Consider the following 23,370-nt stretch of genomic DNA (forward strand, 5'->3'; position numbering starts at 1 on the left):
GTATCACATAGCATATCCCGCACTTCAAGATGGCTTGTATAGGCATAGGAGCTGTGCACGTCCCTGTATTTGTATAGAGAGGCTGTGAGTTTACACTTACCTTATTTCTCGCCATTCTTTAACATGAAACATCTTAAAATTACTCATGCACATTATTTCCCAAACTGACTTGTAGACTTGTGACAATAAATACTGAGTGTAGTTATCGTATTTATCTGTTGAATATGACTATTTACAGTGTTAAGTGTTGATTATTCAGGGCCACCATGTCATGCATGCCACAATCTGACGTACAATCCAGTAGACCTGCTATGTTTTGATATAATTGGTATGCTTTTTATTGCATTGTTATTGACAGAGTGGTAAGCTCTGTGGTAAGCCTATAAAATATTGAGTTTATAGTTGAAGTTGCACAGATAATTGTGAAGTGACAAAGTGAGACATCTCTGCCATAATCTGGTTTCTGTCGCCATCTAGTGGTCAATACATGTCATGACACCAAAATGTATCTGCTCTTAGAAACTGTAGCTGGGGCGGAGAGAAACTAAATGTTTGTGAATTTATTGTCGAGCCAAAGTTGTAATTATTTATAGTTTATTCGCCGTTTAACTCTAATATTATTCATAATGTTCTTCCGGTCCGGTAGACTTTGTGTTCCGACTACTGTGAACGGAAGCGGAACCATTGCCGCGGCGTCAGGATCTGAACGGAGCCTCTTCAGTGTCGCACGCTGTCAAAACGTCTAGCAGCAGCAGTGAAAAGGAGAATATTTTTGCTGAAAACTTTGAATATCTGCATTTAAGAGAGGAACAGTCAGGTAATTTGTTTACAGCCTTCGTAAACGGAGGATAGTCGCTGTGTTTTGCTGTCGTGGTGCACTGAGCAGGTATTAGGAGGGGATAAAGTCCATGATGGCTCAGCTCATTCAGTGGATACACACTTTCACTAACTGCCAATGCTGAGGAGACACAGATGATGCTTCTTAACTTTTTGAGTGTTGTTTAGACGTTTAAGGATTTTTAATTAGGGTAAAGCCACCACTTATTGAGCTGACTGGTCTTTTTATTTGCTTAATATTTACGAGCATGTAAATGACTTACACATTCCTAAATGTTGCTCAATATCACAGTCAGCTATGTGATAGATGTGAAGATGCTTTTAAAACAAATTTGATGTATTTGTTCATGATTATTTTCCTGTGCTTTGTGTGCAGTGATGGAAGAAGTACTCAAATCTTTTATTGGAGTAAAAGTAGCAATACTACAGTGTTAAAATACTGTGTGACAAGTAGAGATCCTGCATTCAAAATATTATTTAAATGAAAGCACAAAAGTGTTAGCATCGAAATGTACTTGAAGCACCAAATGCAAAAGTAGGCTACTCATTATGTAGAATGGCCCATTTCAGAATAATGCATGTTATATAATTGGACTACAATAATTGATGAATTTATGTGTAAATCACTGTATTGATGCTGTAAGTAGGAAAGGTGGTGCTAATTTTAATTACTTTACATAATGCTGGGAAGTTTAGTCTGTAATAATATATCAAAATGTATTAGTTGACTCTATTTTGTGTTGGTAATCTGAATCTGCAAAGTACAAAAAGCTTTAAAATAAATGTAGTGGGGTTAAAAGTACAATATTTGCCTCTGAAATGTAGAGAAATAGAGGTATAAAGTAGCATAAAATGAAAATACCCAAGTAAAGCACACCAAAATGGTGCTTAAGTACAGTACTTTAGTGAATTTACTTTGTTACATTCCACAGTTTTTGTGTAATCCTACTCATAAATTAATAATAGAGCACTTTTCATAGTATTCAAAGACACGTTACATTAGTTAGTTTTGATGTGTGATTTGAACTGGGAGAGATCGATGCAGTCTTGAATGTGTTCGGGGAGAGAGTTACAAAGGGAGAGGACGGCTATGGAGAAAGCTCAGAGTCAGGAGGTTGGCAGTATTGCAGTGGAGCATTAAACCTGTTTCTGTCTGATTCATCGGATCCAGCTTGTGTCCCTGTTTGACTAACATTATCCCTGGTATGGATGGCATGGTGATGGAGGACGATGACGACTGCCCAGAGCTGGTGCCCATCGTCACCCCGCCTGGTCCTCTTACAGAGCAGATACCTGTCACCATCATTACAGGCTACCTCGGTGAGAGACTGTCTGCATTACTCAAAGCTTTAATGAGCTTATAAAGCAGATTATAGTCTCAGACATTTGTCAGTCCATACTCATCACAACCAAAAGCTGCTCTGGTGCTGGACCAGGGTATTGTTCACGTAGTAATCAGTTTGGGTCATACTTCCTCATAATTTCTCTGTGTTTGTGTGTTTATAGGTGCTGGAAAGACGACACTCCTGAACTACATCTTAACAGAACAACACAACAAACGGATTGCTGTCATACTCAATGAATTTGGAGAAGGTAAACTAATAATAACCTTCAGAGAGAAATCACTATGAGTAGTAGTTTTAACTGTTTTTGCACCAAACAGAGTTGTTCTAAACTGTGCATATCACAAACCTGATGCCAGTCTTATGATTATGTTGTTCCCTCAATTATCCAGAAGAGGGCAGCAGAGCAAAAACTTTACCCAGAACTGAAAGAGGCTCATGAATGTGTTTTTAATGTGTATTATTAGAGTTAGAGAAACTCTGTTACAGCAACAAGTGTCATATTTGCATTGATTTGAATGAATGAATATTTTTTATTTCAGTTACATACATGTTGAGAAACAAAGATTATTTCACACAAATTTTCTCACAGTCAAGAACCGAAAAAGGAATAGGCTGAAGCTCCAGGCTTATTTTTGCCATTCTACATCAACCAAAGGATAACCCAGAATATTAACAAGGAAGTAAATAAGAGGAAGTAAATAAATAAATTAATAATTAAATACATTTTACTCTAAATTGTAATCCTCACTTCTTTTACATTTTAATCATTTTACATTATAATCCATAATCATTTTACATTTTAAGGCCCTTTTAAAAGTCAACAAAGAGCAAAACAGTTTCAACTCAGCACTGAGTCCATTCCATAGTTTGACTTCCGAAACTGAGACACATCTGTATCGCACATTGGTTCTCACTTTACATGTTTAATAAATAAACAGCTCTCTTAAATTACCTTATAATTTCCTTCCTTTAATTTAAAAAAAAAAATGAACACAGACAGGAAGGCTTTTGTTCAACACAAAAAAATATTTCCATGTTTTAAATACACAATGTCTAGAAATTTTAAGGTGTAGGATACTATCAAGAGTTGATTAGTAGATTCACATTAGCGATACATCGCGATCCTTTCCACAGTACTTATTACTTTGGATTTATGTTGAATTTAGCTGGTTTGGCCATATTTTTTGTTTGTTTGTTTTGTTTTTTAACTTGTTTAAGTGGTCCGCAACCTCTTATTATGGGTGTTCGTATTCACATTTTTGAAATCGTTATTCTTCTTTCAGAATATAGATATGCAGCATCTCTGGTTGATTGTTTAGTCTTTATCAGCTGATCTTTTCCTGATTTCTCTTCCATCCTCATCCTCCGCCTGCAGGCAGCGCCCTTGAGAAGTCCCTTGCGGTGAGCCAGGCAGGAGAGCTGTATGAAGAGTGGCTGGAGCTGAGAAATGGCTGCCTCTGCTGCTCCGTCAAGTATGTAGAGTACCTGTACTCCATTAGGTGTCAGAATGTTAATTAAAACAAAAATTAAAGGTCAAACTTGTTGCTTTGCCTTTCTTTCAAATACATCCCCTCAGTTTAAATTGTTGTGCCAATGCCTCACCTTTTTACATACGTGTAAACTGCTGTGCTAATGAGGGTATAAGTGCACAGTAAAACTGTTTTATGGTCATTCTCTCTGAGGTATAATGTATGTCAATACATTCATACTTCATAACTGCCATTTTAACTCAATCGTCGGCTGTAATTTTTCAGGGACAACGGTCTTAAAGCCATCGAGAACCTGATGGAGAAGAAAGGAAAGTTTGACTACATCCTGTTAGAAACCACAGGACTCGCTGATCCAGGTATATCACACATTTGCAAAGTTGTCATATAAATCTGCATTTGATTGTTAAGTAGACTGTTGTTTTTTCAAGCTCTGGCCCGGGGAGCATGTAGACAGTGATATGTATCCTGTTGAAACCTCATGGAGTCACCAGCTGTTACACTAGGAGGGGTGTTGTGTGTGGGCTGGAGGCAGAGAGAGGACCTGGTTCTTCGAGCCCACACACACACACAGCACAGACATTTGAGAGTCAGCTGGCAAACAACAACATCTATTTTATGCAAGAAATGTAACGATTGTGTAACTTCTAAAAGATACCAGCACCACTGCAGAGTAATAAAACAGGGCAGACCAGATTGAACATCTGATAAAGAGAGCTAAACTTCTCGCAAATGCACCCTCATATGTCCACTAAAAATGTGTGTTTTTGCCACTGACAGGCTCAAATTGTTATCATAAATTTCTGACAACATTATGGACAGAATCCCTACAGACTTCTTTGTTAAAGAGTAAAATCCTTGTTTTGCTAAACCAGAATCAGACCTGGAATCACCAGCACAAAACCCACCAGACTCCTTTTAAATAAACAGTCATTTTAGCATGTATAAAGCCAGTATAGTTCCACACCTAACTGGGTTGACTGAAGGGCTTATTGAAACCAATCCAGAACTGGTGATTGTTTGAACAGTGGGAAGCAAACCAAGATGATTTTTGTGAGTTTTATCTTATTTCTGTTGACCTTAAATTAAGTGTGTTTTAAAGGCCAGGTGTGAAGGATTTAGGGGGATATATTGACCAAAATGGAATATAATACATTTATTGATTCATTCATTCATCATCCGTAACCGCTTATCCTGTTAGGGGTCGTGGGGGGGCTAGAGCCTACCCCAGCTGTCATTGGACGAGAGGTGGGGTACGCTCTAGACAGGTCGCTAGACTATCACAGGGCTGACACATAGAAACAGACAACTGTTCAATTCCCGCTCACGTTAACACCTACAGGCAATTTAGAGTCACCTAAGTATATTTTCTTAGTGTAAAATTACCTTAAAATAAGAATTATTGTGTATTTGTTACCTTAAAGTAAGCCTTTAATGTCTGAATAGGTAGCAGTTCCTCATGTATGGAGATCACCACATTCACCTCCATGTTTCTACAGTAGCCTAGAACTTTGTGGTTTATTCAGCTCCCAGTAAAAACCTCTTGAACAAAGAACACTGACAGACCTCTAACCAGGAGAAGTGTCAGCTGGTTGCAATCTGCATTCCCCACCACGTGACGCCACTAAATCACCCTAAATCTTACAAAAATTAACCTTTAATGATAAAATCGCTGTTCATTTAAATGGAGTCTGGTGGGTTTTTGCAGTAGAGATCTTGCGGCTGTTTGTGGTTCAACAAAAATGCTCTTACTCTTTATCAAAAAAGTCTATCTCTGTAAGGATCATTTTCATAATGATGACAGACACATTTGATCTGGGCCTCTCAGTGGCAAAAAACAAGCTCTTTCATTGGATGGGAAATGATGGTGCTTAAATGTCCATAGGGATCACATGGCAGCTTGTTTTGCTGCCACTGGCTGCAGAGATCTTGCTTAATAGTGGGCCAGCTACAAAAATTGTTGTTCCTATTAGTCACTTAGAGACAAAAGCATGGGAAAATAGGGTCCAGGTTGCAAAATACTTAGATTATCTTTTAATAAATGTTCCCAGGACTCACTCGATAGTAGTGTTGATACGGAACGATGATAAATCAGACTGAATTGAATTAGTCGGCACAATATGGACATATTATCTATGAGCAACCAGCAGCTATAAGCCATGTTTGAGTTAACTTGTTGAATGTCCACTATGATATTACCATTTTGCACTTTATTGTATATACATACATTCATTTTGACTTAAGACTGCCTCTGCCTATAGTTTGTTGTGTCTTTTTTATGTTACTCAGAACAAAACAGCTTCCTGGCACAATATTTAGGGATGACTTATGGATCAAGCAATGCCTTATCCTCTGTCTGAGTCTAAATATAGTCCGCCAGCAAATTTCTTTCTAAAACTCACATCAGAGGGGAAACATTTTGTAACTCTGAGGACCAGACTTGTGTTGCTGTGACAGAAGCATCCAACAAGCCTATTTCCATCAGGGCAGCAAAAAAAAAACCAAAAACACAACCTAGCTGTCCGTTCAGCTCTCAACTTTGAATCAGGAAATCAATATTAGGCCATTACAGGGCGAGCGCTGTGACAATCGGGGTGTGTCGCTAAGTGACAGGTGTCAGGAGGTAGCGGCGTGTGCAGACACACACCACTTGGCCTCACAGACAGAACCAACAGAGCACGCTCAGACCGGGGCTGTCCTCACTCCTCTGCCATGTCATTGGTTGAGACAGGCTCGTTATCGACTCGGACAGGTCTGTCATTGGCCCTGGCACTGCTGTCAATCATAAAGGCTCCCGGGGGGATTCTCCTCTTCCATTCAGGAAGAGGTTGGATGAGTTATGTGAAACATGCCACTCAAAAACAGTGTTTTCATTACGCAGCCATCAAATATTTACAATGCTTTCTTATTCTCGCTTGGCAGTTTGACAAAAGTGCATTATGTGAACAAGCTGTGGCTGGCATGGTAACATAGGGTCTTGTAATAACCGCGTCCGAAGGAAAATAGAAACAAACCAAATGTACCAGCAGGAGATAAACAATTGAAAGCTTCTGATATTGGTTTTATCTGCTCCACAGAGCTCGGACAGGAAAGACTGCACACAGGGTTTCTGAAAATATAACAATAATGACTTTAAACACAAAAAACTTAAGATGTGGCTGTCGTTGAATAAAGTCAGTTCATTTCATATTGAAATGACTGAATTATGGACATTAATCCTGTGTCACATATCAAGCAAAAATGCAGAAAATATGCTGATATCAGCTTCTCAAATGTGATTATATGCTGCTTTTCTCTGCTTAATATTATTCTACAATGAATAGTCATACGTTTTAAGTGATTTGAAGATGTTACCTTGCACTTGGAAAATTGTGATAGGCAAGTTTCTGTATTTTCTGACATTTTATTGACTAAATGATCAAATGATAAACTGAACACATCTCTGCAAATTATTAAATAGTGACAATAATAATTTTTTGCATCCTTAAGTGAATTTAAATACTGTTTTAAACATATTAGCAATACGACATGGTTAGGTACTGCACTTGAAACGCAAAAAAACAGTGGGTAAGTTGGCTCTTTAAGCAGATCATCATCAATCTTGTGAATTAAATCAATTGTCTCTGATGTCTGACAGTGTAATTTCTATGTAACATGCCAGGGGACTGCATTTTTATGCTTGGCTTTCTTTATATTTTTGAAGGCAGTATGGAAAATATAGTTAAATGAGTGAATTACTGGGGAAAATGAAGAAAATGGCCTCTATTTACTTGTGAAGAACATTTCCTGCCTGACATTATGAAACTTTGGATTTGTAGGTATGCATGTAAAATCTAACATACTAGTTCATATCCTCTGGCAGGAGCGGTGGCGTCCATGTTCTGGGTCGACGCAGAGCTCGGCAGTGACATCTATTTGGATGGTAAGATATTCGTAATGACACAGTGTGTCTTTGTCTATTATGAAATGACACTGGTGGTGGTAATACTCTTAGTTAGTGCAGTTGTGTTAGACATAACTCCTCAGACATCGCTGCTCTCACTGGTTTAACTTCATTTTGGTGCTGCCATTTGAAAACACTAAACTGATAAATGGAAGTATTATATTTTTAAATTTTGAAAGACTTGTAATGCTTTATTTTAACACTCGGTCTAATAAATGTTATTAGTCAGACACAATTGGCCCAAATAGTTTTTACTAAGCCAGCAGGGATGGTGCTTTTTATTTGTGCTATAATTAAAGAGTCGTAATTTTGAAGCTGTGACAGCTCCGACTATTGTCCAATTTTAGAGAGACATTTTCTCTGCTTTGTTTACAGGCTAAGATATATTTTCTTGTTTGTGTATCTGTTTTACTGGTTTGTTTGTGTGTGTGTGTGTGTGTGTGTGTTTGCATGAATGGTGTCTCGCTCCGCACACTAAATACTCAGCTGTCCACTCTGTTGTGACAGGCTAGCAGACCAAAAGTGTACTTCAAGTAATTTGGAGAAAGTGGTTCAGACAAATGGACATAATCCAAAAGGCAGCTTAGGAAAACAAGTCCACAGGTTGTGGAACTACATTTGAGTCACTGAACACTTCATTTTTTAAATTAATTTTATACTTTGTTCATTGTAGGCATCGTCACAGTCATCGACGCCAAGTATGGACTGCAGGTATGTGCTAAGAAGATACTGTTTTTTTTTTTTTTTTAGAAAATGTTATGTTAAATGCTGAGATGAATAAAAATTTGAGCCTGTCAGTGGCAAAAATAAACATTTTAGGTGGGCATAAATTGAAAGCGTGAACATGTCTCCAGTAGTTACATTACAGTGTGTTTCGCGGCTGCTGGCTGCAGCCCTGTCACTCAATACTAGACTGATTTCAGAAACGGTTGTTTCCCATTTAGACACTAAAACATGCAAAAATGGGGTCCAGATTGAAAAAATACCCAAACTACTCTTTGAATCCAGAATAAGCTGCTAAACTTGTGAATTGTTCGTAAACTCCCAGTGCAGAGCAGCACACACACATCCTGCCCTCCCTGTGGTATATAAAAGGAACAGGACAAGTGACACCTAGATAATGGCCTCTAATTTGAAGGTGTCATACTCAGTGAGGTGACACATTTCATGGCCTATAGGTGCTGCTCTGTCTTCTCACTGAAGAGAGGCAAGATGAAGGGAATAATGACAGAAGGAAGGAGAAGATAACTGATAGTGACGGAGTAATTGATATCAGAGATGTGACCATTGTAATAGGACTGTCACATCCACTCACCTGCCTCTCTCTTCATCTGTCCCATAAAATATCCATCTGTCTGAGGTATTGCAAGTTAACTCGGGCCCTCGGACTCACACCCTCTGAAGGGCCTTTGTCTCCTGGTGCAGAGGTCGTTGAATAAAAAGAAGCAGTTGGCTCTTCTCTTGGGTTTTTTAATCACATTTTTTATCATTCATTCCCTCAGAAATGAAGCTGTAGTGGTGATGCACACAGTGACAGATCAGTTTGACACTCAGGGGTCATGATCCAGATTAACACCTCCTGCTCTGTCTGTTGTTACATATTAAACTGTTTTGGAAAAAGCTGCCTGCATCCCCAGTGTAAGCACAAGATGCACGCAGAAAATGAAAAGCGATCTCCTGTGGATTCACGTGTTGAGAAAGTCACTTAGTTCCCAAAGATGAAAGACGGGCCTTTCTTTTACCAATTTATCTGTCACATGTCGTTGTGGCTGTCGCAAACATGCACTGATACTTTTGGTTTTTCAAGAATGTGCTTAAAGTTGGAAATCTATGGAAGTCAGACTGAGCAATTTTATCTATTTTAAAGGTCCAGTGTGTAGGAATTAGGGGGGTATATTGGCAGAAATGGAATCTAATATAAAAAGTATTTTTTCTTTCATTTATAATCACCTCAAAATAAGAACCGTCATGTTTTCGTTACCTTAGAATGAGGTGTTTATATCTACATAGACAGAGTGGGTCCTCGTCCATGGATGCAGTGTTTCTAAAGTAGCCCAGAACGGACAAAACAAACACTGACTCTAGACAGGGGGCTACCTGTCTGTTAGCACCAGCCCACGGCGTAATTAACTGTGGTTCCCTGACTCTGGATCTAGAGTCAACCTGGATGGTACGGCGATCTGCCTGATCTCCAGACCCTACGTTCGGGGGACATACAACGGACCTGATGTCTTAGTTAAGTCGGACCCAAGAGCACTGGCATGCATTAGGGTGTGTCAAGCATGTGGTAATGGTCTCGACGGTCCTTGGGTCTAGAAGGGAAACATACTGAGTAGGGTACTCGTACCCATTACTCTGTTCTTTCCAATAAAGGTTGCTTAGGCAAGACCTGCAACCTGTGACAGGGTGGTAACCTCACGGTGCCAAGGGTATTCACCTAAGAGGCGGGCCGCATGTGAGAAACTCCAGAGATGGAGTAAAGGGCACTAACGGAGTCATGTGTGAAGCCGCCTCATAGTGTGTGTGGATAAGCATGAGATGGGAAGCCATGAGTAACTATGACTCTCTTAATGTAGCCCAGAACAGACAAACCAAACGCTGGCTCTAGACAGGGCCTTTTTGCAATGGCTAACACAGTTAGCAGCCCCTCTGTGACGAGTTCAGTGGCCTCATTAAAACACTGTTCGTGGATCATGGATTTGCAGATTTTCAGATTTTTTCTTTTTCTTTTCTTCTTTTTTTGATAAATAGTTTGACAGTTTGGGAAATATACCTATTTCCTTTCTTACAGAGACAAAACCACACTGCTATTATTATGGATTAATCAAACATGATATGACATGTTAAGTTATGACGTAAAGAGAAACATCTTCAAGAAACTCAAGCAAGTCCAGTTGCCTAAGATATAGCACTTAAGATTACTATGAAGCGGATGACTTAGAATCTCAAACACATATTATGGCGACACTGTTCGTTAATGAAATATTAGAAATTACAACATTTACAACTGTAAAGTCCACCCTCCTCTCTGGAAAGAGGAAGGAAACGGTCAGAAAAGAACAACTCAAGTAGCAATTAGTCCCTATAATGGATTAGTTGATCGACAGAAAATTAATTGGCAACTATTTTGATTATTGAATGAGTGTTTTAGTAATTTGTTAGGAACTAAAGTCAAATATTTGCTGTTTTCATGTTTCTTAAATGTAAGAATTTGATACTTTTCTTTGTCATACATGAAAAGAAACTGAAAAGCTTTGGATTTTTGGGCTGTTGGTCTGATAAAGCATAAACAACAGTCTAAAAAAAAAAAGAAAAAAAAAAAGACACTTACATCCCTGTGTCCAAGGGAGTGGGTGCTTAATCAAAGATGTATCTGGTCACGTCACAGACAGGGCCTTTTTGCAATGGCTAACACAGTTAGCAGCCCCTCTGTGACGAGTTCAGTGGCCTCATTAAAACACTGATTTGTAGCGTGAAACTGCTTTATTCAGTGTTTTTACTGGTTTGAATCACCGGGTCCATTTGTTTTGGAGAGCAAGAGACCTCTGTGGGTAATTCAGCTCCCAGTCAAAACCTCCGGAACAATAAACACTGAAGGAATCCAAACCAGGAGTTCCCGCTTTGTACACGGGAGAAGCTACAGCTGGTTGTAATTTGCAATCCTTGCTGCTAGATGGCACTAAATCCTACACACTGCTCTATTAAGTACTTGATTTTCTTTCATTTTCTGGTTGCATGTGTAACTTATGTCCACCGTTTCTGCTTTCTGTAGCAACTAACAGAGGAAAAAGCAGAGGGACTCGTCAATGAAGCAGCAAGGTATGTTTGCAGATTTTTTCTTTTTCTTTTCTTATTTTTTGATAAATAGTTTGACAGTTTGGGAAATACACCTATTTCCTTTCTTACAGAGCGAAACCACACTGCTATTATTATGGATTAAACAAACATGATATGACATGTTAAGTTATGACGTAAAGAGAAACATCTTCAAGAAACTCAAGCAAGTCCAGTTGCCTAAGATATAGCACTTAAGATTACCATGAAGCGGATGACTTAGAATCTCGAACATGATATGACATGCTTCCAAAATGGTAGTAGGTTTGTTTTGGACAGAGCCAGGTTAGCGGTTTCCCCCTTTTTACGGTTTTTATGCTAAGCTAAGGTAACCAGCTGGTGGTGGTACCTTTATATGTAGTGTACAGAGATTTCATTTTATTTAACCTGTATTAAGCAAGCATAGATTCCATTAAGATTACAAATCTCAGTTTCAAGGGATCCTGACAAAGATAGGCAGCAGCACAAGATTAAAACAAGTGATTGACAGTAGAACGGACGATAGTACAATATAAAACATCTCAATGAACAAAGTAAACTACAAGCCATGTATCCAAAACATCAGCGTAAGCACCAACACCCTCATGATTCTGTCTCCATGTCTTTCAGAGATGAGGTGGTGTTTCATTGGCAAGAGAGCAAAAATTTACTATTCCTTTAAGACTGAACCAACCGCTCACCACATAAAGGCTCATAACATGCCGTTGAGCGTACTCTTGCCACCCGCCTGTCTGTCTCCCCGGGCGTCTCTCTGTTTGTCTCTTCCAGCAGCTGTGTGGTGTTGTTGTTGAACAAATACACTGATGAAGAAAGACCAGTTGCATGACCCTTTGCATTCTTGGGCTTTGTTTGTGTTTTCACCTCTAAACTAAACAACGCTCAGCTCCCATTTGAGTTTGGCATGCACTGCCCGCTGCCACCCACGAAAACTCGTACATTTCAAACTTAACTCGTACACTTGTAAATTTGTGGGATTTCTGTCTCTGTTATTTATTTTGTGCAAACTGTGTTACTTGCCATATGAACACATTGTATTTTATGTCTTTTCAGGCAGATTGCCCTCGCTGACCTGACCATAATCAACAAAACGGACCTGGTGAATGAGGAGGAGCTCGCTCAGACTCGAGATGCTGTCAGGTCAGCTTCATATACTTTTACCTGTTCTGCTTTTTTATCTATGTTATCTTATTTTTGAGCTCCTTATGTAACTTTGGAACAACAGTACATTTTGCTTCCCTTGTTAGGGCAGAAAGAGCAAAGTTGTAGGGGGATAGCTTAGAAGGAACAAGGTCTAATCTGTCCATTATCTAAGTATTAACTTTTTTCCCCTGTCACTTCAGGTCCATAAATGGGCTTGTCAAGATTCTGGAATGTCAGAGGTCAAGGTGAGTTCTTCAGAATAAAAAATGAACTTTTTCCAGCCTTACACTGGCTTCCTGGCTTTGTTTAGTGTAACAGATGAACTCCACGTGCTGCTCCTGACCTGCTCAGATCTTTATATCAAAGATGGAGCAGTCCAGGCGTGACATTGCTCAGGAGAAACCCCCAACACACACACACGTATACGTACACAAACTGCTGCACCCTGAATGAACACCAAACCTTCAATGGTGTCCAGTTACCCACAAGTCTTTGCTCTCTGACCCCAGGTCTTCAGGCCGACATGGTCGTATATGTGTAAATGTGCGAGCGTGCAAATATGTGTGTATATGTGCCCTCTGTCTTAGCATGTTGGGTGTTATTGGACCCAGGTAGCATCTGGCTAAAGCAAGCAGTGTGTATCAAAGGTTTGGGTGTGTTTCGGACTGGCTTGGCCCTCCCCCGCAGAGTTCAGAGCGGGGTGAACAGATGAAAGACAGCGTGCAGTGAGGGGTTAATCGGAAAAACATTCCCACAACTTTTTAGCTTGAGCCAGTTCACTCAGTTGCCCCTAATGTTAGTTTTAGCCAACTAATAATCAGTGACCTTCTTCCACAGGGTGGATCTCTCTGAAGTGCTGGATCTGCATTCCTTTGATATCAAGGATGGAGCAAAGTGAGTTGGTTTTGTCCCTTTCATGTACACAAAATATGTTTATTAAAAAAAAATGTATGTGACAGACAAGAAACTTACTTTTAAGAAAACAAAAATACTGACAACAAAAAATACGGTATTTTTAAACATATAAATTTTTTGAGGATCCCTGAAATTTGGTTGTGACAAAGATAAGTACTGAGTGCGACATTTTGTAGACAGATGATGAAATGGCGACACTGTTTGTTAATGAAATATTACAAATTACAACATTTACAACTGTAAAGTCCACCCTCCTCTCTGGAAAGAGGAAGGAAACGGTCAAAAAAGAACAACTCAAGTAGTTGTCACCTCAGATGTTTGCAACGAGAGCCACCACAATTAGTCCCTATAATCCATTAGTCGATCGACAGAAAATTAATTGGCAACTATTTTGATTATTGAATGAGTGTTTTAGTAATTTGTTAGGAACTAAAGTCAAATATTTGCTGTTTTCATGTTTCTTAAATGTAAGAATTTGATACTTTTCTTTGTCATACATGAAAAGAAACTGAAAAGCTTTGGATTTTTGGACTGTCGGTCTGATGTCGGATAAAGCATAAACAACAGTCTAAAAAAAAAAAAAAAAAAAGACACTTACAACCCTGTGTCCAAGGGAGTGGGTGCTTAATCAAAGAAGTATCTGGTCACGTAGAAACAAATAGATTCACACACCAAGGATTTGAATATGTATGTTTGGAGTTGCTGGCTTCTTCTAACGGGAGCTATTACATAGTTACATACGGTATGTTTCACTATTTTCTGAAAGCTACAAAATGATTCATCCAGAAAACAATGGGCAGATTAATCAATATTGAAATTAATTGTTAGATGCAGCCCTATTTATCATGATATGTTTGAGGCGGAGACCAGTATCAATATTCTAGAGTTTCAAACGCTCTACACGTATGTAACACCTGGTATTCTTTTTTTAATTTATTTTTTTTAAATATACAGTGATAAACAATATTTCCTGATATATATGACGTAAATGTGTGACAAGAAGAAATGTGAGAACAAATTAACTAAGCGAGACATTTCACAGCTGAAAAATGAACTTGTCAGTGATCTCTAGTGGGCAAAATATTAAATGGAAACACTTTTTAAATTCCCTTGAACTTTCAGTATTGTTGGCATTTTATCACTACAACGTCTTGTTACTTCTAGGCTAATATTCTGTGTATGCTGATACCAATTAGGGCTGCAACTAATGATTATTTTCATGGTTAATTAATCTTCTGGATCTTCTTAATTTTCTGGATTTGTGAGTGGTTGTTTGGTCTGTCAAATGTCAGAAAATGACAAAAATGTTGCCCCGAAACCCAAAATGACATCTTCAAATGTCCTGTTTTGTCCACAACACAAAGAATACTCAGTTTACTGTCACAGCGGAGTAAAGAAACAAAAACTATTCACATTGAAGAAGCTGGAATCAGAGATTTTCAGCTCTAATACCAGTGTGTACTCTGATAACGTGTAGTACCCGTCATGTTTTATTTCAGAACTTGCAGTGAAAGATCAAGAACTTATTTTGACTGCATCAGTGGCCTTTGTTATCAGTCCGAACTGTGTACCCAACAGTCTTTGATAATGTTGCTCATCATGTTCCTCTCTAATTAACACACTCTTTTATTGAGGGTGCCCCTGTTACACCGCAGGGTGGTCATCATATTGTATCCCCTGCAGAATGTCATTCTCATGAATAGAGTCAGTGTTCATCCTTTCATGTGAATGAACCGGGCCGCGGTGTTAAAGCTCTCTTACATGCCCTCGGTCAGTGTCTCTGAGACCAGCTGCAGAGGATTAGAGCTGTGTGTGTCCACTGGCTCCCGAGGAGTCCCCCTTGTCCCAACAGATAGCTCCTTTCCCCCTGCCTTTGAGAGTCCAGGCCCCTCCTCCCCTCCATCCCACGCTGGCTGTTTGAAGCGCCCCCCCGCCGCTCCGCCTGTGTGGTACTAACAGCACGCAGAGCTCAAGCTGCTGGACACAACATTTAGCCTCCTTGTGAGGTCAGGGGAGGAGGGGGGAGGATGAGGAGGTCTGATGGGGAGAACAAGGGCTGTAGTTTGTTTGGGGGTGGTGGTCGGTGTTTTGTAGGGTTTAATTGCCATTTCTAAAGTTTTCACAAGTCCATTCAGAGTTGTGTCATTAAGCACTGATACAGCATGAAGGGTATTAGAAGACCACAAAGACAAAAACTGTGTAGACCAGCAGAACAGAGAAAGAACGTGGAGAAGAAGTAAAGACACAGTACATGTGTTGCTTCAGATTGTCATTTTATATAATCTGTATTTAACAAGACCATGACATTAAATTAAATTACATTAAAAGTCAGTTTTTCACAATAGACAGCAATAAAAAATTAGTTTCAGACAAAATAAAAACCCAATATGTCACAAAATCAGAATTAAACAGAAACACAGTCATGAAATCATGATTAAGATTTAATTTAATACAGTTTTGTAAAATACTTTATCCTAGAAACAACTTTAACAGCAGCTTAAAACAGTAATTCCCTACTTTTTTGGCTTGTGGGTCCTAAAAATAAAACAATATCAACCTATGAATTCTCATCACTGGTTGCATACATCCTGCCTGTTCTGTGTTTTTGAACAATTTAAAATACACAACATGACAAAGACAACAAATACTATACAATGCAGGGAGAAGCAAAAATCCCTGTGGGCTTATTTGAAGCCTCCACTTAAAAAATGTCACGATTGTAACAAACAGAAAATAACAAGGCAACATGAAAGTGATGGCAAGCTAATAATTTTTTTTTTTTTTAATTTATTTATGTCCTCACATCTTGTCATGACTTAAGAGTCCTTAGTTATGGAGCAGAAATGGTCAACCATGACATAATGTGCAAAGGTAGCCATGCCTCTGTCATCCTAAAACAGCTTTGTTCCACATTTTTATTTTATAGTATTTTATACAGTGTCTCTTTCATGATTTTACTGTAATTTTTCTATTCTATATTAATGTTCTCGACAGTTGCAGTACTTTGCCTTTATTTTATTTCCTCTTAATTGCATATCGTACACACCAAACACAAGGCAAATTCCATACTTGGTGATAAATCTTACTCTGATTCTAGTGCAGCTGACAAATACATCTGTGGAATCATTTTAAATATATGACATGAATGACTTTAGTCAAGGTAGTAAACACAGCAAAGTTAGCTTTTGAGTCTTTTAAAGTGGAAATTAGTGACTTAATGTTGGATGAAACTGGGAAAAAAAATATTATGGTATTAAATCATTTCTCTCCTCTGACAGGTTGGCAGAGAAGCTCCAACTCGTGAAAGATACAAGACCCCATCTTGACAAGGTATTGTTCATATGCTCTGAACTCTGCCTGATTCATTCTTTTATCCATTAACTGCTGATATTCGCCTGTCTCTGCATCTCTGATAGTTTTCCTTGTTTTGTTTGCTAATTTATTTCAACACATCATTTCCTCGGGGATAAAGGGGATGCATTCTCCTGAGGCTAACGTTGTGCCTTGCATTGCCCCAGGCTGTGACACTGTAGTGAAAACTCCCTCCCTGCCTCAGTTTTTGTGTTGAGATCAACTTGAGGCTTTTGATGTTTTCTTGTTGCACTGCAAATAGACCCACTCTCGGTCATACACAGCAGCACAGACATTCAGTAGACTGTTGGCCAGACTGGAGGCTTCATGTTACGGCTTAACAGTTGTTAGAACATAATCCAGATGTCATAAAATGTAGTATACAGACTGTGTTTCACGGTTTAATTAGCAGTTATGTGTCATATGTCAGGGGACTTTGTTTGTAAGAGAAGACATAGTGTATTCTCAATATCAAAACATCAGTTAAGTTCTTGTTCATGAAGATGTAATCATGAAAATATTTATTCCAGGTTTAGTTCTGTACCATTTGACCACATGACTCCTCACAGCAATTAGGCCTCATCTTGTGCTTTATACCCATGACCTTTTATCACAGGATGAGCAGAGATGAGGGTTGTTTGTGTGGGTAAATAACGGCATTGTTGTCCGTTTTCTCCAAGTTCCCTTTCCCGCATGAAGCTCAACCGTCCCCTCAGACCCTCCTCCTCTCTCCCCCTCCCCTCCTCTTCCCCGTGTTGCTCTTTTCATGTAAATGAGAGTGCTGTTTTTCTGTTGTTATACCAAATGACAAGGAAGTGTGTAACCTTAACACTCCAACACAAAACCCCCAAATATCTACAAAGTGCCCCTTTTAATGCTGTAAGGAAGTATGGAGAGGAGGGAGTGTGTGAGTGGGAGAGAAAAGGAGTGAGAACGGGGGGATGCAGGCAGATAAAGAGGGGGTTTCAGGTGCCGAGTGGAGTTGTGGTTTTTGGCACGGTCATTGACAAAGCCATCAGCCGGGGCGTAAAAACACTTCTTTTGTTTAACGTTCATAATGACTTCGCTGGTTTCAGTGAACTGAGAATAAGTGTAAAAATGTATTTTAAATAAATGAACTGTAAGGCTTCAAAACAGCCTGAAAATGTAAGTCTCAACATATAAAAGCTTTACTAATCTAAGTGCTATATTTAAGTACAATTTGAGATACTTGTACCTTACTTAAGGGTTTTACATTTTATGCTACCATACACTTCAACGCTGTTACATTACAAAGGGAAATATTGAACTACATAAAACATCTGATTAGTTTGTTAAATAGGCATTGCTTTAAACTACCCAATATAAAGTGACTTTGTTTTGACAACATTAAAATGCTGCTTACACATAAATTGAGGGACCATGTACAATATTAAACATAAATGTTGCCATTTAATGTATTACACCATACAGTGGTGGAAAAAAGTTTTCGGACACCCCATGCATTTGTGAAATATTGCATTAAGAATCACTCTTAGGTCTTCAAGTGCAATTTCTTGTAGTACAGTCACAGCCAAAATACTAAATAAATCCTAAAAAAGCCATTAAAACTTAAAATTGATTGGTTCCATAAAAATACATAAGAAATTTTGAGTATTGGGTCATTTTGGTACCAGTGATGAAGGTCGTTCTTTTTATTAAAAGACACAATTTTTGTTGCCAAGCTTCGTGTCTACATAAAGCCAGCACATTTGAAAGTTCTTCAGACACAAAAATGGCTAAAACAAGGAACCTAACGCAGGAAACACGCCTGAAGATAAAGATTCTCAGCCAGGAAGGGTACAGCTAGCGCCAGATAGCCAGGAAGTGCAGATGCAGTCCTTCAGCAGTTGGATACACTCTGCAGAAATACAGATAAACCAACAGCTTGGAAGACAAACCAAGATCTGGGCGTCCAAGGGTTTCTTCAGCAAGAAATGACCGCATCCTGATCCGCATGTGCAGGCAAAACCGCCGAATGACATCACAGGAGCTTCAGCAGCAGTGGTCAAACCAAACTGGTGTCCAGTGTTCCACCCGCACTGTACGTGGCTGACTTTTAGATCATGGCTTAAGGTCCTACAAGGCTATCAAGAAGCCCCTGATCAATGAGAGACAGAGGTTAGCCCGGCGTCGTTGGGCCCAGGCACACAAGAACTGGACAGCCAGGAATTGGAAGAAGATTTTGTGGTCAGATGAGTCCAGTTTCCAGCTTTATCTTCCTCCTACTAATGTGAGGGTACGCAGAAGGCCAGGCGAAGCATTATCTCCAGCATGTACAGTACCTACTGTCAAGCATGGTGAAGGCAGTATCATGGTTTGGGGATGCATGAGTGCTGCTGGTGTTGGTCATCTCACTGTCTGTGATGGCACATTGAACTCTACCAAGTATTGTACCATTCTCGAAACCCACATGCTCCCTTCTGCGCGTGCACTGTTCCGTCGAGGTAAAAACTGGATGTTTCAACAAGATAATGCCCCTTGCCACACATCCAAGGCCAGTAGAACTTGGCTGCAGGAGCACAGTATCCAGGTCTTAGAGTGGCCAGCTCAATCCCCGGACATGAGCCCCATTGAAAATCTGTGGTGGATTATCAAAAGGTCTGTTTCAAAGCATAAACCAAATAATTTAGAAGAATTAAAAGCAGTAATTCAAGAAGAATGGGACAAGATTACCCCTCAACAGTGTGAAAGGCTCGTGGGGAACATGTCAGTCAGGATAAGAGCTCTACTATGTGCCAGTGGCAGGACTACTAAATATTAATTTGATGATGTGATGGTTTATTTATTTTTTGTTCAGTTTTGAACACATTCTCTGTTATTTGTTGACTTTGATACTGACAATGTTGAGAACTGACATATTGAAACTGTCAAGAATTTAGTTTTGTTAGTTTTTCTTGTAAACAATAAACAAAAAAATATAATTTGTATTTGTTTGTATCTGTCTAATGCAGCCACACCTTTTGAAACACAAAAAAGATTTTTCCACAAATATTTCATGATAATATTTGAGATTGTGTAAAATTTTAAGGGTGTCCGAAAACTTTTTTCCACCACTGTATTTAGCTTAAAGCTAATTCACATCTGCAGTCCCTTGGCAGGTTAAATGACATAATAATAACTAAAATAATGATACACTTTTTTGATAATGCATATGTGCTTTTATTTGTGCTATTTTCACTTAAAAGTTCACCCCAAAATCAAAAATACATATTTTTTTCTCTCACCTGTTTAAAGTGGTGTAGCTCTGGTCTGATCTACCGCTAGCTCACCTAGCACCCCTGAGCTAACTTACATCACAGCTAGTCTCTATATACAGACTCTACATTCAGTGAATGTAGAGTCTGTAGGCAAACCCCGGAGATCTTGCCTCCGGAAGAAGAGCGGAAGAGCCCTGGTTTCCGGTTGTAGCCTGTTTGTAGTCCGCGTGATATTGATTAATCACGTTTGAGCCGGCTGCAGTTGTTGCCAGGTTAAACGGCCCGTGCGGTGAACTAACATGGCGGAACATAAGTGGCATCACTGCAAACTCTGAATCCATCGCGATGGTTCAGCATATTTACTTATATATAAACAGAAGTCGGAAACGGAAATTCGCCTTCTCCGCCCAAATCAAACCGGAATGCCATAAAATCGGGGGTCTGCCCCCAGAGGCTGTATCGCCGTCTGCCGGAAGTCAGACACCAAATACAACCGATGGGTTCCGAGAATGCATTACAGCTAAGCCGAGGAGGACGCTATTAATGTTTACATCTTGCGCTGTCAAGAGCACGAGTCTCTAGTCCATGGGTAGATGTACGCATCCTTCTGCGCCTTGATACAGTCAGTGGTTATAGTGCGGTAGAAAGAAAATTGTCATCTATCAATCATCTAGTTCCATTAAACTGTAGAGAAGGCAGACATCTTTACAGCCGATATCTCCAACACTCGGCAACTCACACCAAAATAATCTAGAGACTGATAAATAGCACTATAGGTGACTTTTAGGGTGAAATGTCGCTTTATGTAAATGATCAGGTTCTTATTTATAAACATTGCGTACGCACAAAAAGAGGCCTGAAAGAGGCGTACGCCACTTCCCATGCAAACATTTTGATCTGTAAAAACAGACTTGATGGGAAAACCTTTGTCCCATGCTTATGAACATTTTCGAGACAGGAAATTGGTGAGGTTGAGGTTGAAGCCTAATTGTTGAAATTGTTGAATATTTTTTGGCACAGGCCATTGTTGGCTTTTGTCCATACATACATTTTTAGTGTGGATCCTATGCATTGTTTTTTAAATGAGACCCCAGATCACGTCTTTTACTGCTGCATAAAATCACTTCTTATTTATACATCCTCAGTTTAACCAGGTAAAAGTCCCATTGATTAAAATCTCTTTTCCAAGAGTGAGCGGGTCAAGAGGGCAACACACACAAAGTTTAATATATCTATCTATCTATTTTAGTGAGTGAAAAATGTTGGATCTTACTGAAATTCTGAACCACAATTTCATGATTTTTTTTCATTTATTTCAAAACCACAAAATGTCTAATTTTTGGTGTATATTGATAACACTTACATATTGTATTTAATGTCATCCTCAGAGTATTTTAACTGTGACGTTTGAAGTGGCTGGAGATCTCTCTGAGGATGCCCTGAATATCTTCATCCAGGTACTCTACAGTCCGTGTGCCATTACTAATTAGCTCTAACACAATACACTCCTTTGTAAAGTAAACACCATTTTCCACTGTTTCAGGATCTCCTTTGGGAAAAGATGTTCAAAAACAAAGAAGGGCAACCCATGACTGTCATTCGGTTAAAGGTACAGTGAGACACAATAGTCACCCCGGTGGCGGCGGTGATCAATAACTGCCACTTTTTATCTGTATTAATCATTTCCAAACGCTTCATTCAGCGTCGGTTAATGTGTCACTCGTGACTTGTGACTTGTGCTTTTGCAGGGCATAGTTTCATTTGCAGGTAAAAATCACCAAGTGATGCTGCAGGGGGTCCACGAGCTGTATGACCTGAATGAGACGCCACAGCTCTGGGAGGAGAACCCGCGGATCAACCGACTGGTCTTTATAGGTGAAGACACACACGCACACTTCTTCGCACAACTCTTACACACCACTGGGAAGGAAGCAGATCCATTGAACTGCATTAAATGGATCAAAACGGCCTGATAATCTTAGTTTTTAAGTTTATGTGCTAATGTTCCTGTAATGGAGGAAGTACAAAAAACATTTTATGAGGATTTTCACAGTTTAGTAGTTTCATCCATGACAAGTACCAAATTAAGTTATTTTTTCCAGGGAATTTCCTTGGAATTGTTTAGGAAAATGTTATTAAATTACAGACCTGTAAAATACAGCCTTACCCACTTTTCCCTTTTACATCAGACTGCCTTGGGATTTCTGCATAACCTTGAGAACAACTGTCCACATAACACCTAACATACCTACATCTGTGTGTTTATCCATGCTCCATCAGTCCTCACGTTTGTCTCTACTCTGACCTGCAGGTAGAAACCTGGACAAGAGCATCCTGCAGGAACAGTTCATCTCTAGAGTGTTGGAAGGAGCAGAGAAAAAATAGCTACAAGCTTCTCTCTCGTCTTTGCATTGAAAACTGATGATTCTGGAGCAAAGGTCGTGGCTTTGGCCATCCACAGATCTGGGACTGTGTTTCAGATGTTCACTACTGTCCTATAGGAAAGACAGGGTAAGTCAGAGGATGGTTTACGGTAGGGATCGATAGGCTATAATTGTGATAATTCACCACTACCTGCTTTAAAAGCTACAGTATATCCATGAGTGTTTATGTTGCTGCAGTGCCGGATCTACAAGCTGTGAAACGTAGACTGAAAATGACCTTTTAAATGTGTGCACATAAGATGCAACAAAGCTCCAGAAATTTAATCAATACATTTGTTTTTTGGTTGCTTTCATGATTATGGCTTTGTAAAACTCTGCTGTTTTTAAAAGTCGGGAGCCCCAAAGTGTTGGAAGTTGCAAATTGTCGCACATACCACATCAAGTGGTACAAGACTGTATTTCATAAACAAGTAGACTTGCTCATGTTCCTGGCTTTCAACATACTGTATTTTTAACTTATTCAAAATAAAAAAAAAACATCTGAACATCTACTAAACTGCTCTCATATATCTAAACACAATCAATGTTTTTAAAAGAATTTAAAAATGGCTAGTTGAAGGTGACAACAGCCGACTATTAACATGACAACAGACACAAAGTGGCTTTGTGTTAAAGCGGTAAGTTCACCATGATACTCAACAAAGTGTGAAAAGCTCCTGTAAGAGCATTAACATCTTTGCTTTTTTTGTTATGAAACTCATACAGGAGTTTTAACTGATGCATCCAGTCAGCAGGCCATGGATATATTAAAAGATGGTGTTTGTTTCAGAAGTGAGATGACTCAAATATTGCAGGTAAAGCCATGTTTAATGACCAAAATTTCTTAGAAAATGCCCCAAATTTATAAATGGCTAT

The 23,370-nt window shown here is 39.2% G+C and overlaps 1 protein-coding gene across 2 annotated transcripts; it reads left to right on the top strand.

Annotated features, from left to right (window-relative positions):
- The first annotated feature begins 694 nt into the window (after window positions 1–694).
- cbwd (COBW domain containing) lies at window positions 695–23,006 on the top strand. Of its 2 annotated transcripts, none has more exons than XM_033618762.2 (16): window positions 695–817; window positions 2,009–2,157; window positions 2,344–2,430; window positions 3,559–3,655; window positions 3,938–4,029; window positions 7,533–7,592; window positions 8,287–8,324; window positions 11,386–11,432; window positions 12,498–12,584; window positions 12,788–12,832; window positions 13,425–13,481; window positions 16,781–16,832; window positions 21,460–21,528; window positions 21,615–21,680; window positions 21,820–21,946; window positions 22,383–23,006. In XM_033618762.2, the coding sequence occupies exons 2-16, from the start codon at window positions 2,043–2,045 to the stop codon at window positions 22,454–22,456; spliced, it is 1,113 nt and encodes a 370-aa protein (XP_033474653.1). In that variant the 5' UTR covers window positions 695–817; window positions 2,009–2,042; the 3' UTR covers window positions 22,457–23,006. The 2 variants fall into 2 exon arrangements, with proteins under 2 accessions (XP_033474653.1, XP_078026777.1); XM_078170651.1 differs by having other exon boundaries at window positions 705–816; window positions 2,002–2,157.
- Window positions 23,007–23,370: the final 364 nt, after the last annotated feature.

The sequence above is a fragment of the Epinephelus lanceolatus genome, chromosome 9 (assembly GCF_041903045.1).
Source record: "Epinephelus lanceolatus isolate andai-2023 chromosome 9, ASM4190304v1, whole genome shotgun sequence".
Lineage (NCBI taxonomy): Eukaryota > Metazoa > Chordata > Actinopteri > Perciformes > Serranidae > Epinephelus > Epinephelus lanceolatus.